The 15,063-nt window shown below is 49.7% G+C and overlaps 1 protein-coding gene across 2 annotated transcripts in view; it reads right to left on the bottom strand.

Annotated features, from left to right (window-relative positions):
- The window catches only part of LOC111943692 (uncharacterized), an 80,233-nt gene that overhangs the window by 58,010 nt on the left and 7,160 nt on the right, over positions 1-15,063 (bottom strand). For both annotated transcript variants that reach the window (XM_086853507.1, XM_086853508.1), the window contains exons 10-12: positions 14,720-14,854; positions 14,298-14,443; positions 13,563-13,844 (exon numbers count right to left, since the gene is read on the bottom strand). In XM_086853507.1, coding sequence (XP_086709633.1) covers positions 14,336-14,443; positions 14,720-14,854 — 243 coding nt within the window. In that variant the 3' untranslated portion in view covers positions 13,563-13,844; positions 14,298-14,335. The remainder of the gene's footprint in view (positions 1-13,562; positions 13,845-14,297; positions 14,444-14,719; positions 14,855-15,063) is intronic.

Raw genomic sequence — 15,063 nt, 5'->3', positions numbered from 1 at the left:
CCCTAAAAAGTGATGCCTTAGAGGCTCCCAGTGGTCCTGAGCTCTGAGAGAAAATCTTGTCTCCCTTTTTTTCTGAGGACACACCATGAGCCCCAGCCCTGGCCCTGCCTCTCAGCTGCCCTCTGTTCTCTGAGCCTCCTTCATCCACTGCTGACTGTCCTTGAAGAGCTCCTCAGGAGCAGCAGTTTTCCTTTGGAGCCCAGGCTGAGGCTCCTGGGAGCATCACAGCGGGATCACACGGTGTGCAATTCCCAAATTCCCTGTGTAGCCCTTGCCTGGGGCAGAGGAGCTGCGTGGCTGTGTCAGGCTGTGTCAGGCTGTGTCCCACCTCCCTGTCCCAGCTTCACTGGGCAGTTTCCTGCCTCAGAACATTCCAGCCCCCTTTTCTTGGTGACCCTGCTCTGCTCCCAGCCTTAGCAGCCAGCCCAGTTTCAGGGCCAGTAGCAGACTTTTCCAAAATCCTTCTGCTTTATTGAGCCAGCACCCCCAGGGTCCCCAGGGAAGGGCTGTGCCCAGGAATTCTGCTTCCACTTCAGTGTTTTGTCCTTGTGTGACCTTCTGGACCCTGGTGAGGCCTGATCTGAAGCTCCTGGATGAAGGAGGTGTCCATCCCCAGTGCGAGGGTCTCCAGTGCTAATCCCTGGCAGAAGCAGGCTTGGCTGCCAAAATTTTCTCTTCAGTGTCAGAGTGTGCTTCTGTTTTGCAAAGGAGTGAAATTTCCACGTGGGCAAAGTCCTGGGCTGATTTGGGTCCAGGACAAATCCCATTTGGACCATCCCACGTGAGCAGGTGAAGCTCCCTCAGTTCCCAGCAGGCTGTGTCCTGGAGGACAGGAGAGCTGCTGGGTGGCCAGGCTTTGAGGAGTGCTGGCCAGGAGGTGTGGGGAGACAATCCTGATGCACAGGACGTGCTCCAGGAAGAGCCCTGCGGCTGAAGGGGTCAGTAAGAGACAGCCAAGGCAGCTGGAGGGAGAATCAAACTGTGCTGCTCCCCCAGGGAAAGCACTTCACTCACGGCCAGGAGGGCTGGCAAACACAGGCTGGGCTTGGGGTCTCCTGCAGCTGGGAAAAACCTTTCCTTGGAGCAGGCAGACTCCAGCCCTGCTCACCTGTGGCTCGGAGCTGGGAGGTTGTGATGTGCTGCTGGTGCTGGGAATCAGCTGGGAAGAGTGGGGCACCCTGCACCTCAGCAGATGTGACCAGAGGTGCCCAAACCCTTCACTGGTGTCCTCCTGTGTGCCTGAGGAGTGCTTGACAGACCTCAGCTTAGCCAGAAGTGGCTCATGGCCCTGCTGGGATGGATCTCTAAAGTTTACATAGGTGACAGGGGGTTCAGTATTTCCAGGGCCCTCTAGGCAGTACTGAATGTGACAAGCTAAAACTCCATTTTCATGCCTCAGTTACTCCACTTGTGCCCTTTCTCTCATCATTCCTGGTTGTTTTGAAGACTCCCTTGTTCTGTTTTTAGCTGTGGATCTTTTTCCAGAGACAGGAACAGGGAGAAAATGTGTGGGATTTTTGGTGGTGGTAGGTTTTTTAGCCTTTTGTAATAGAAATACACTTGTCTGACTCTGCACATGGTCATTTACCTGGGCAGGGATGGCACCAGCCCCCAGAGAGCCCATTTGTGCTGGTGTTGCTCTGCAGCCCCTGATTCCTGGTGGGATCTGTTCAGCCAGAGCACTTCAGCACGTCCTGTTCCACCTGGGGACACCTCTCCGTGTCAGTGCTGTGAGGAGGAGGAGGAGGAGGAGGAGGAGGCTGCAAGGAGCAGAAGAGCAGCTGTGACCTGCAGGGAGGCACAGGGTGAGGGGCAGGAACACAGATGGATACTCCAAGGCCCAGGAAAAGGGGATGTGCTGGTGCTGAAAGAGAAGGGAGCAGTTTGGGTGAACCCAGACAAGATCCTGCAGCCTCTGGCCCTGGCTTCTCCCAGGGCTGGGCTGGCATCTTGGGGACAACCCTGGGCTTGGTGTGGTGCCATGGAACCCTCAAAACTCTTCATTCTCAGTCCCCAAACTCTTCAGGCCTGCAAATATCCTGTTAGATTAAGTCAAATCATCCTCTCTGTCCATGAAGGTCCATTTCTGCTGCTGACCCCATCCCCCAGCACAAAATGGTTCTGTTTTCATGCTCTGTCTAATTTGTAATTTTCATGGGTGTTTGAGCAGCCACTTCCACCTTTCTGGGTGCAGTGTGGAGTGCTGGAAGTCAGGAATGCCAGTGTGTATAACATTGTTAATTTTAGGCATTTCTATAATCACTGCCTGCCTTTGCTGCTGCCGCCCCTCCAGAACCACAGCAAAAACATCTCTCAACATCCCTAAAGAGCAAATAAGATTTAAATTGTGCTTTGAATTCAGATATGTTCTCCTTCCAACACTCAGAGTGGCAGGGAAAGGGCTGATGAAACCCTGCAGCCACCCCTGCCACGTCCAGCCTCTTTCCTGGTGCTTCCTCAGTGTGTTGATCTGTGAGCTGCCAAATGTGGAGCAAGATTTGGGTGTAATCCTGATGGAAACCCCCAGCAATAACCAACTTTGGGGGTTTTACTGCTGCTTTGACACAGATGCTCAAACTGAAGCTGTGTCCTGTCCATGCCAACCCCCAGCTTATTCCAAGCTGCAGACTTACTTGGGAATCTTTGCCTTGGATTTGGCCCCTTGCTGGCTTCAGTGAATGAATCCCTTTGTGTGCTGGGTTCAGCTTCCAGCTGAAGCTGAGGCAGCTCCTGGGAGCAATTTGAATTATTTTTTATTTTGGCCACGGCAGTGGAGAGAGGTGGTGACCCCAGAGGGCAGCAGGACTAATTTGGAGGTTGGAGAGAGCTCAGTGGTGTCCCCACAGCCCCCAGGAGCTCATGGGGACTGAGGGAGGTTGGGTGGGGAGAGGAAATCTGCATCATCCAACTTTGTGTACCTCCAGTGTCTGAGCAAGTTATTCAGGCTTTCTTTGGAGCTGAGAGAGAGACACTGATTTTTCTGGAGTGCCATTCACCAGCCTGGGTTTCAATATCTGAAATGAGTGAGAATGGGTGTCCTGGAAAAGCCTTTTTTTAAAACATGGAACCTGCAAAAGCTGGCTTGGACAGAGCAGTTAACTACAAGAGTAGTTAATATCTAAATTCAGGCAACTTTAAATGTTTCTTCCCTGCCCAGGTATTTCCACGCAGCTAAGGCAGACCCAAGCTCGCTGCTCTTTCCAGTTCTCTTTCCTCTGCCCCCAAACACGATGTGAAACACTGCTTTAGAATGTTTTACCCTGTAAAACAACATATTGCACTGTTCCCTGTTCACTTTCAATTTTATGCGACTTTCTCTGCTGGAATAGGCTCAGTGATCCCAGGAAATAATTGGTGAGCTTGTTAGACTAATGGGATTTTTTATTTTCAAGGCGATAGATCAAACAAGTATGCCTGAAAATTCATTATACATGCAGTGAGCACAAAATAATTATTCCTTCCCATGGAAGTGCCGGAGGAGAGACTGTGATAAGGTGGGGCTTTAAAAAAACCTGCTTGATTTATCATTTGAGGCAAAGTTCCTGTGAGATGCACAAATTCAGTATTGAGTGACAGTCACCTGGCTGGCCAGGGGGCAGGGGACAGCCTGGAAAGGATTTTGACTTTGCTTTTTTGACTTTATTTTTGGTCTGGAGCTAAGCAGCCCCTGAGTTGTGCTCGTCCTTTGCAGCAAACAGCCCCAGGTGTTGTTTGGAACAGCAGAATTTTGTGTTGCTCCCAGGTGGTGAAAAAGGGATGGTTTCCCACCTCCCTCTTCTCCAGGGCTTTGGTTTGCCATCTCCTTCCCCTCTGGGGAAGCCAAGGAAATCTCAGCCAGGAGAGAGGATTTGTTCAGTCCTGCAGGTGGACACGTGAGAAAGGGGATGTCAGCAGTGGAGGATCTAGCCCAGAATAAAATGCTGGATATTGACTGAGATGTGGGCTGTGCTGCCTCATGTTCAGCCTCACCATCCCGAGCATTTTGGGTTTAAATTGCAGTGTCTGGGGTTGTCCAGGTTTGGGGCTGCTGGGATCTTGCCCACGAGCTCAGCCTGAGCAGTTCCATCAGTTGTGTCCCACGAGGAACCAGGAGGAGATGCTGGCAAGGGAACTGGAGCTCCTTCCCTGTGGGGACAGGCTGGGGAAGCTGAACCTGGAGAAGAGAAGGTTGTGAGGAGACCTCAGAGCTCCTTCCCAGGGTGTGAAGGGGCTGCAGGGAAGTGGGAGAGTGACTCTTCCTCAGGAGCTGCAGTGACAGGACAAGGGGGAATGGGATCAAACTGAAAGAGGGGAAATTTAAGTCAGAAATACACAAGAAATTCTCCCCTGTGAGGGTGGGCAGGCCCTGGCACAGGGTGCCCAGAGCAGCTGGGGCTGCCCCTGGATCCCTGGAAGTGCCCAAGGCCAGGCTGGACAGGGTTTGGAGCAGCCTGGGATAGTGGGAGGTGTCCCTGCCCATGGCTGGGGGAGGAATGAGATGATCTCTAAGGTCCCTTCCAACCCAACCCATTCTGGGGGGGAATTTTACCTTCAGTGTATTTGCAAATTGCAATTTATTTTTGCATCTTTGTTTGAAAATTAATTTGTCTTAAAGATATTTTGTGTGTTTCTTGAGTTGTCCACATATTGCTGCTCTTCAATCAAGTATTTTCCATTTGCAGAGCTGGCCAAAGAATTAATTGTTCACTGAGAAGTTCCATAGAAAACCCCTTTATAAAAAAGCACAAGTGGATACTGTCTTTGTGGGGAAAATTGGTGAATGTTTGGGATATGACAGGAGAGAGAAAAAAGGAAAAGAAGCAAAGACAAGTCATAAAAAGGATCAAAAGCGCAAGCTGTGACATCTTGGAGAGAAAAATGCTTGCTATACCTTGGAAAAGCTTGAAAACAAATCTCCAACTTAACTTAAAAATAGTTCTTCTCGTTCTGCAGGCACAAAGACTAATTGGAAGTGACACCATTTAAGAATGTCACTTCCAGTCTGTCTCATTGCCCTGGTGTTTGTGCCTCCCATCCTGTGCTGGGCTGGGATCGCTCCGTGAGCAGGGAGAGGGAATTTTGTCCCTCAGAAGAGACTGGGCTTGGTGGCCAGCTCCTTCTGGGCAAGCAGCTCCTGATCCCCATGGATGCACCCACAAGTGCAGGGATCTGGACTTGGCATCTCCAAGCCAGCATTTGCCTTTTTGATGGACACCTCTCACAGCCAGTGTGGTTGGGAAGGTGGTGACCTGACTATCCATTCTCGGGTGGTGGTCAAAAACTTATAAATACTGAGAGAATAAAGGACTCTGTTGCACCACACCTCGAGCTGTGTCCCTGTGACTCATTTTGTGTCCAGCAGTGACACCCATCCTGGTGCACTGAGTGAGGGGAGGATGGACAGGCCAGCAGCAGTTCTGGCTGGAGGATTCCTGCTGGGCTGAGGGCAGTGGCTGCACCCATCCACTCAGGAAACATCAGTGTGTGTCCAACACCTCCTGAGGGAGCCCCTTAGGCACAGCTTCTGCCCAAGTTTTGCCAACATCTCCCTGGGCAAAGCATCCAGGGCAGTTCTTGCAAAGGCAGCACCTTTGAGGAACCCACAGTTGACAGCAAATTGCACACAATTACTCTGCAGTGCATAAGCAGTAAGTAATCAAGCATGCTAATGACCAGCAGCGTTAATTACTGGCCACTTCCCCCAGCTGTTCCTCACCTCTGGTCCCAGCTGCAAAACCAGCTCACAGTGTGCAACAGCTGCATTTGGAGGCCCAGAACAGCCCTGGCCTTTGGCTGACTGTGTAAAAGTTGGATGACAATTTGTAGCTCCACGTGGGAATTTTGGAGCTTCCCCAATTAACCCCTGAGTGCTGTGGGATTCTCTGCTGGAGGATCTGAGTGTGACAAGCTGCTGATATTGCCTGAGTTGGTGCAGGGGCATCACAAAGGAGCCTGGACACCTTCCCCTATCCCAGGCTGCTCCAAGCCCCATCCAGCCTGGCCTTGGACATTTCCAGGCATCCAGGGGCAGCCACAGGAAACCTGTGCCAGGGCCTCAGCAGCCTCACAGGGAAGAATTGACATAATTAATGTAACTAACATAGTTCCTTCTGAAGGTCCAATGGTGAAAAGCATCCCTGTAGCTTCAGCTGATGAATTTCAACACTGAAAGGCACAAAAAACCCCAGAAGAAATGGAGCTCAAGCTGGCCAGGACGAACATTTCCTCTCCTGCTGCCAATTATGGGGCAAGGATTACATCACAGCGTGTTAGTAGAATTAAATATCTATTTGAACTTTGCTTCTCGTGTACTTTTTAATTTTAATATTATTTATTCTTTGACTTTCAATAATTCATCGAGATGCGTCCATATCGGTAATTAAAACATGTACTATAAGAAACAGAGCTCACATAAATTATTCCACGGCATTCATTATTTATTTGGCCACTTACAGCTGTGCAAAATTCACAGAGAAAATATGTACATTAATTAACATGTACATTACAATTTCATGAGTGCACTTTTTCGGTGAGTAAAGATACTCAGATATGGGTGGGGGAGCAGCTAGAGAGGTCTTGCTTGTGCCTTTTAAATTATTTAGGTTTAAGAAGAGGTCTGTGGTTGGAATCCAGGAGGAGCTGCTCGGGGGAAGCCTTTCTGCTGGCCTTACACGTGTGGTGGCAAAGTGGTTTTTTCCAAAGCTGCCAGGATTCCTGAGCCAAGCTCAGGGATGGATGTTTGGCTGTGTTGTACAGCCACGGGCACTGAGTAGAGCAAGGGACAAGAGAAAATCTGATATTTCACACCCTCTGGTGTAATTTCCTGTGGTTGAGTCTATCAGGGAGCGCTGGTGCCATGGTGGTCCCACTGCATTTCTTGGCTGGTGTGTCCTGGAGGGTGAGGCTCAGGACAAGGCCCTGCAGAAGACTCTCAGAGGGGTTCTGGAGGCACCACTGTTGATTTTTACCCCCACAGATTCCAGCTGAGGCTGCTGCAAAGTGACTCCAGTTCTAAAACCAGCTCTGGAAAAGGTCCTGTGCATCAGCACTGAGGCACAGCTCAAACAACGAGGAGTTTCTTTGTGCCAAGCGCATTAAAAATACCCAAACCAACCCAACCAAACAACTCACGGATTCTATCGTCGTCTGAAAGGGAAAAGAAACATTTTTATTCAGTGCCACAAAATTTGCATCAATAACAAGTCCAGTAGCACACCAGGAAATTTCCACATGAGTAAACTCCACTCACTGCAAAAAGGCTTGTATCCACTCCTGGAATTTAATGGTTCAGCTGGCATGTGAAAGCTGTTATTTGGAGGTTTAATTATTAAGATCAAATTAAATTTCAGCTATTGCAGCAATGAGCAGATGCCAGCTGAGGGATTCCTTGCTGGGGAATGCTGGAGAGGATTTTGGTGTATCCACATGGGAGCCTCCCTGCTAGGAGGATGCTCAGAAGGCATTGTGCCTTGGATAATGAACTATTCAGGAGTTCTGGGAGTCCCAGGGATGCCTTTTCCTGGTTATGAATTACTCCTGGTGAAATCTGGCAATGAACTGCCTCACGGTGACCTGTGGAGTTCCTGGTCAATGAGGGGCTGCTGGAATGAAGGGAATGCTCCACTTCATGGCTATGGAGCTTTTCCTTTCCCCAGCAGGAGCTCTGGCTGGGACTTGTAATGGAAAGTGTGAAGACTTGTGCAGATGAAGAGCAAAGAGAACAAAGACCCTCCAAAACTCACTCTGTCTTTCCAACCAACCCCACAGAATTTGTCTGTGAGCTTTCATAGTTTTTGAATTGCCAGCCACAAAAAACTTTTAATTCTTTTTGGCCAGGCTGTGAGTGCACTCAGAGGGTGGAGCAGATGAGGAGACACAGGTTTGGGGAAGCAGAACACAGAACTATTTGCTTTCTGGAAGGCTGGAGTGAGGTCTTGGGGAAAATCTGCCTCACACAGAGACTTGACAAGAGCCATGAGGCTCTGGATCATCCTCCCCTGGACTGCCCAGGCATGGGAACTCCATCCCTCTGTCCCACAGGGCCAAACTGCAGACCCCCCAGCCTTCCCCAAACACCTGCATCCAGGGCATTTAGGAGCTGATTCCCCAGGGCAGGGCTGCCCTTGCCTCCACCCTGCCATCATTATTATTATTATTAATATTATTATTATTATTATTATTATTATTATTATTATTATTATTATTAACTATTATAATATTATGTTTATGTTTATGATGTTTATTTTTACACCCAGGCAATTCACTGTTTTGCAGGAAATGTCAAGATTTTCCACACAGGCACCTCTTTCCCCTGTGCACCCATCTTGAGAGAGAGAAAATGGTCATGTGCCACTTGACCAAAGCAGGGGCTTTGCAAACACACCAAACACTGGAAGTTTGGTAGAAAGAAGCAGCAAATCTCTTTTTTATCTTAGTTTTATCTTCACCAAACCTTCTCTGAACAACTCTGCACCTCCTTCTGCATTCATTTCCTCAAGCTGGGTGTCATGGAGTTACTTTACCTTTAAGGGAGTTGGAGTTGCTGGGAACTGCCTGGAGTCTTTTCTCCTGACCAATTATCGGTCATTGCTGAGAATTGACAGCAGTTTAGGCCATTGAAAAGTGGGATCAACTTGTGAACCCTACCTTAAAGTGTAAAAGCAGAGCTCTCTGGGTTCTCTTTGTTTCCTGGCTGGAAGGGTGGCGGAGCTCCAGGCCTCCCGTTCCCTGCCCAGGCCATGCGGCCGGGCGGGGCCGGGGCCGGGCCTGCCGCGTCTCCTGCCCGGGAGATGGGGGGGCCTGGGGAAGGTTTTCCTCGGGCCCGGGCCGGGCCAGGCCGATCTCTGGCTCGGCTGCAGGTTTTGCTGTAACTAAATTCACTAGAAACTGCTGAGTGAAGAAGGAGAGAGGCTTTGGACCTGCAGCAAGCAGAGACAGCGACCACACTCTCCAGAGCAGCTATGAAGAACTTCCCATCGCAGACGGCTCCAGCTCCTGTTCGGCAGAGATCACCGAACCATCTACAAAAGCCTGGGCAAGATTTTAACTCTTTCATTACCCAGATGAGACTTGCGGATTAATCTTTTTATCCAGAGAGAGAAAAAGAGAGTGATCAACATGAAAAGACACTTTATAAACTACCAGTGACAGGAAAGAAAAGAAGCTTCAGAAGAGGTAGAGAATTAAGAAGATGCTTTCATTAAGCTGAAATATCTTTCTGTTAAAACTATGGAGATGGACAATGAAGTCCTGAAAAGAACTCCTTTAATTCATGATACAGTATCTAGGGAGGAATAATAGGGTTCAAAGTGTAAATTGGAGTAAAAAGTAGAGTAATTATGGTATAGTGAAGTGCTGGGAGATTTGAAGCCTTGAGAGGCAATGAGAAAACTGTTTTCTAGTGAAGCTCACAGAAACAGATGAAGAAGACTTTTTTGCCTTTGAATAACTTATCCTTAGAAATGCTATCCCTAGACTCATGGCCCATACACACTTCAGAGTGATGTGAAAATGGGAGGAGTGAGCTCTAATAATAGCAGCTCTGGGCAGCTAACATTAGGGCAATGGAAAACTATAACAAAAATAGTTTTCTTGTGAGAAACTCCATAAATTAACAGGAAAAAACTTCTGTTTCTCTACTACGACTGGTGAAAAGACTGTAGCAAGAATTGGGACTGTTTTAACCATCAAAGTTCCAAAGTTTTTGTCTCTGTTGTCATGTGAACAAGGGAATAGTGGGTGAATAGGGGATGAAAAGGTTTTTCTGGAAGTTTATTCTGGTGTTCTAATTATTGTAGTTTGTCAAAAAACTTTTTTTTTTTTTTTCCATTTAAGTTTTATGCCTGTTTTGCTCTTGTTCTAATCCATATCTCACAACAAGAAATAAGTTATTTTCTTAGTAATTGGATTAAAACCACAACATAGGACTTTTGTGGGCACAGGGAGGGTGTCAGAAATGCTGACAAGGATAAGAAAAATCTATTTAACGATTCATGTGGAGTATTTCTGAAGAGGAACCCAGAGATGTCTTCTGGGCTGTGTTTTAAGTCACTTCCTGGGCAGCTGTGGCTCCCCGGGGCAGACAGTGGCCCAGGGGAGCAGCAGCCAAGTGCTCTGAGGGCGCGTGAGCCCATCCGTCTTTGCCTCTTGCCACACAGATGTTGCAGGCAAGTGTGAAACCCTCTGCTCTTTGCTTCTGTGCAGGTGCTGCAGGAAGAGCAGAATGAGAAGAGGGCTTTAACAGAGACACTGCTCCAAACTCGGGGACAGCTCAGCCAAGCGTGCCAGCAGGTCCAGCAGCTCAGGCAGGAGGTGAAAGAGCAGCAAGAGAAGGGACAGGTAAGTCTGAGTAGGCAGGGAATGGAGTGCAGGGCAGGGACAAGGGCACAAAAGGCAGCTCCTGGGAGTGAGGAGGCAAGGGCTGCCTCAGGCTGTGGGAGCACAGAGCCTGGTAAGCTCCAGAGCTCAGGCCAGGAAGGAGGGCTTGCAGTGCAAGCAGAGCTGGGTTGAGAAGCCACAAGAAGTGGCTGAAGGAATGGGATTTGGAGACAGCAAGTGCAAAAATCTGAGCCTGAGGGCAGGTCCCAGGAAGTCGCTCTGCATTTTGTTGCCAGACCATCAAGGCAAAGCTGCAAGCTGAGCTGCAGGAAGCTCACAATGAAATGCTGGCAGTGCATAGAAGGCAGAAGGAAGAACTCCAAGGCATCAGAGAGGATATGAATGTCCTCCTTGAGATGAGGGAGGCGCTGCAAAGTGGCAACAGCACTGTCTTCTCTGCCTGACTGGGTTTGCCTGGTCTTAAGCCCACAAAATCTTCCAAAGCTGACAGAAGTGAAGGAATCTTCCAAGCAGAGAAAAAAGCAGGAATGGCAGGGGCAAGGTTCGGAGGAATAGCAAAGTGTGTTTGCTCTTGGCCTTGTGCTGAGTGAGCAATCCAAGAGAGACAAAGCAGCTGGGATGCCTGTGCAGGATTCCAGGGCATTCCAGTGGAACCAAGGATTCCAGTGGAGACAAAGGTAGAGAAAACAGGGAAAGGGAGGCAAGGGGCACCCTTGAGGCTGCAGCTCTGAACACGGGCTGAACTGGCTGTGGTGGAAGTGCCCTGCCCAGCCTGCCATAGCCACGTCTGTGTCCCCACATTGCTCAGTGCCTGGCACAGGCACCAATCCTGTCAGGGACAGCACTGCTAACAGAGGGACAGAGAAACTCCAGAGGAGTGTGCTGCGGCTTCTGCTCCCACATTTTCTGCTGGGACCCAGGAAAGAATGGGGGAAAACTTTGGCAGCAGACACCAGATCCAGCCTTGGCCTGAGGGTGCAGCAGCAGCAGCAGGCCTGGGAAGAACATGTGGATGCTGCTGGGAGGGGAAGGAGGTTGGGACTAGCATGCCAAAGGTGGTGTTGTGTGTCCCTGGAGAAGAGGATGGAGTGCACAGCTTACCTGGGTGTTGAGCTGCTTCAGTTGTCCTGCACAAATTGAAGAGAGTTGTTCGGCCTGCTGAAGAGCAGAATGAAACTGAGACAGCTCATTGTTCAGCACCAGGTTCCTTTGTTCCAGCATTCTGAGATCCGTGCTCTTTTCCTCCAGAGACAGAATCAGCCTAGAAAGGAAGCATGCAACTCATTACTAATGGCATCACATTTTATAAACTCCTAGGACTTGCACCACCTCAGAGAAAACTGCTCTGTCCAATGAGGATTGTCTAAACAACTTGGCTGTTTGTTCCCCCTGCAGTCACAGCCCAGCATGTGCCCACTCTGCTTTTGTTCCTGAAAGAACAGGGAGTTCCTGCCTTCATGGCCTACCTTCTATTTGAGCTGGGAAAGTGAATACAAACCTAACAAAGTCCTGCAATGAAGACATTAGGGAAGAGGAAGAATTTTCTTCTGACTAACCAGGCTCCAAGGGGAAGAGGTTTGGTCAACATGGAAGAGACGTTTCCTTCCCCCATCTTGTATGTCCAGGTGGGAGGAGCAGCACCCTACAGCCAGGGGACGTCTGGCAAGTTCCCTGAGATTTACCAGCACCCATCCTACTTTCAGCTGGAGGAACAAAGGCCCAAGGCAGAAGTGGCAACAGAGGCTTGGAGCTCAAGCTGATGAAAGATGCAGAAACCTCCAGGCAAGCAAGAGTGCTCTGCCTTTCCTTTGTCTTCTTCTTGGAAGAAGAATCCTGTGGCACTGAAGACTGGCTTGACTTGATCAGCTGGAGGAGCCCCCCTAACCTTGCTCTGGTTTCTTGCATTCTTTGCACAGTCAGTAACACCTGTGAGTGTGGAGGGTGGCAGGGACCCTGCTTGAGCCCCTCCAGGCACCGGGGCGGGGGGGGGGCATTTTATCAGGAGCAATGCACCAGAGATATCATGAATAAAATCTCTCAAGAAATCCACCCCAGTTAAAATACTGTGTTTAGTTACGTACAGTTAACGTTCTTATCCCATTTGTAAACCTTGTACCCCTTGTTTACTCCGATGGTTATTAGTAATGTTAATTACGTACCAGGTTCTGAAGTGTTTGAAAGGTTCTTATGAGATATTCCTGTACCTTTCCCTTCCTTCCCTGCTACTGCTGTAACAGAGCTGCTCCCATGGGGGCTAAATTAAACTAACAAAAGCAACCCATTAGAAAGGTATGCCACAGAAGGAGACAACTCCCATGGTTGCTGTGCCACACTAGAACAAAGAAACTCCCAGGAAGCTGTGCAACCAAGTAATACGCAAACTAAGGCATGCAAGACACCAAAACAATGAGCTAACAGAGGAATAAAAGGACAAGGAAACATATTCTAGCAAGCTAAGATCATCTCCCTGCATCACCTAAGCCTGCTTAGAAACCATCTTCCTGCATCACCATGACCTAAGAGGACTGGAAAGGACTGACACCCCTAGACAATGAGCCAGAACAACAGGCCTTCTGGCTACTCTCATGAGGATGGAAGCCCCAGCTCTGCAGTGTGTGCTGCAAAGCTGAATTGTGCCTCCTCCTTGGAGCTGCAAGTGTGGGAATGGCCATGGTGCAAACAAGCCCTCGGGCCCCCCACCCCAAGAGCTGAATCCTAATTAAAGGCATCAAACAGGAGTCTTGTCTCCTGGCCAATTTCTTTCAAGAAACATTCTTGTTTCTTGGGTGCCTCCCAGGGCAATCTGGGCTTGATCAGCACTCAGGGCCTTAAGAAGGTTCTGCCCAGTAAAGGCATCAGATGCCAGGCTGATCAGATCCCAAAGGCTTCAAGTTACAGCAGCCAAGGTGGAGCTGATGGATGTATCCAGCTCCTTACACTGCAGCTCCAGCACTGTTAACACACCCACCTAACCTAACCTAACCTAACCTAACCTAACCTAACCTAACAGCACAACACTCCCTAGAGGGAAAGAGCTACCCCAAAAGCCTTTGTCTTCAGAAAAACTCCAAGTGAAGGCTTAAAATATTAGAGAGTGAACACAACATACAGATAATGAGATGTGTCTTCATGGAGAGTTCAGAATCTGCCCCTTAGGAAATGCTGCCAGAGCCCCAGGTAGGTGCAAAGATGGCAAAGAGGGAATGCATTCACCACATTGCAGAGTCCCACAGGCTTTCATTTACCTGTCTCTTTCCCTCTCTAGGACATTCACGGAAGCCTGCAATTCAAAATTTTCCAGTGCCACTTCTTTGCATTCACTCCATTCCCTCTCCAGTTTCTGCAGCTTCACTTGGAGCTCCTTCTTCTGATGTTCTGCCTCCTCCAGCCTCTTCTGGATGTGTTCAGCCTCCAATTGCTTCTGCCTTGACTGTGCCTGGGCCTCGCTCACATCTTGCTGGGCTCTCTGGACTGTGCTTTCCAGGAACTCTCAAGGAGGCTGCCAGCTGAGATGTCAACTCTTCCACCTCCAGTCAAACAGAACAAAGCAGTCAGAGGCGACAGCCACAGCCTGCCACTGTCAGCCACAGTAGAGGCACTTAGGAATGAGAAAGGAAAACTTTCCCTTTCTCCCTGTCCTGGGACTGGCAGATTCCCAATAGAGATGGACAACTTGGTTAAGTCTCTAAGTGGCCCACCTGAAAAAGCACCTCCCAAACCAAGGCTAGCAAGAAGAGGCCAGCAGGAGTCCATGCTGATGGGTGCTGGCCAACAGCCCAGAGGACTGGCCCAGCTGTCCAGGGGGCAGCAGCTGAGATTCAGCAGAGCACTGAGTGTCCTTCAGAGCAGCTGCCATGGAGCCCCCACAGCATGAGGCAGCCCCAGGGATCACTCCATCAGCTGCTGCTCTGCCATGGAAAAGCAAGAAGGCCACAGAGTCCTCCCTGGGTGACTGCAGTGCCACTGCTGTTTCAACTCACCTGCTTTTGTAGAGCATCCCTCTGTTCAAGGAAGACATTCATCTCCTCTCTCTGATGCCCTGAAGTTCTTCCTTGTGCCTCCTCTGCACTGCCAATATTTCATTGTGAGCTTCCTGCAGCTCAGCTTGCAGCTTTGCCTCGATGGTCTGGCAACAAAATGCAGAGTGACTTCCTGGGACCTGCCCTCAGGCTCAGATTTTTGCACTTGCTGTCTCCAAATCCCATTCCTTCAGCCATTTCTTGTGGCTTCTCAACCCAGCTCTGCTTGCACTGCAAGCCCTCCTTCCTGGGCCTGAGCTCTGGAGCTTACCAGGCTCTGTGTTCCCAGAGCCTGAGGCAGCCCTTGCCTCCTCACTCCCAGGAGCTGCCTTTTGTGCCCTTGTCCCTGCCCTGCACTCCATTCCCTGCCTACTCAGACTTACCTGTCCCTTCTCTTGCTGCTCTTTCACCGCCTGCCTGAGCTGCTGGACCTGCTGGCACGCTTGGCTGAGCTGTCCCCGAGTTTGGAGCAGTGTCTCTGTTAAAGCCCTCTTCTCATTCTGCTCTTCCTGCAGCACCTGCACAGAAGCAAAGAGCAGAGGGTTTCACACTTGCCTGCAACATCTGTGTGGCAAGAGGCAAAGACGGATGGGCTCATGCGCCCTCAGAGCACTTGGCTGCTGCTCCCCTGGGCCACTGTCTGCCCCGGGGAACCACAGCTGCCCAGGAAGTGACTTAAAACACAGCCCAGAAGACATCTCTGGGTTCCTCTTCAGAAATACTCCAG

Source organism: Cyanistes caeruleus, chromosome 16 (assembly GCF_971803275.1).
Source record: "Cyanistes caeruleus chromosome 16, bCyaCae1.hap1.1, whole genome shotgun sequence".
Taxonomy (NCBI): Eukaryota; Metazoa; Chordata; class Aves; order Passeriformes; family Paridae; genus Cyanistes; species Cyanistes caeruleus.
The sequence above is the reverse complement of the archived record's forward strand: the minus strand, read 5'-3'. Positions and strand labels throughout refer to the sequence as shown.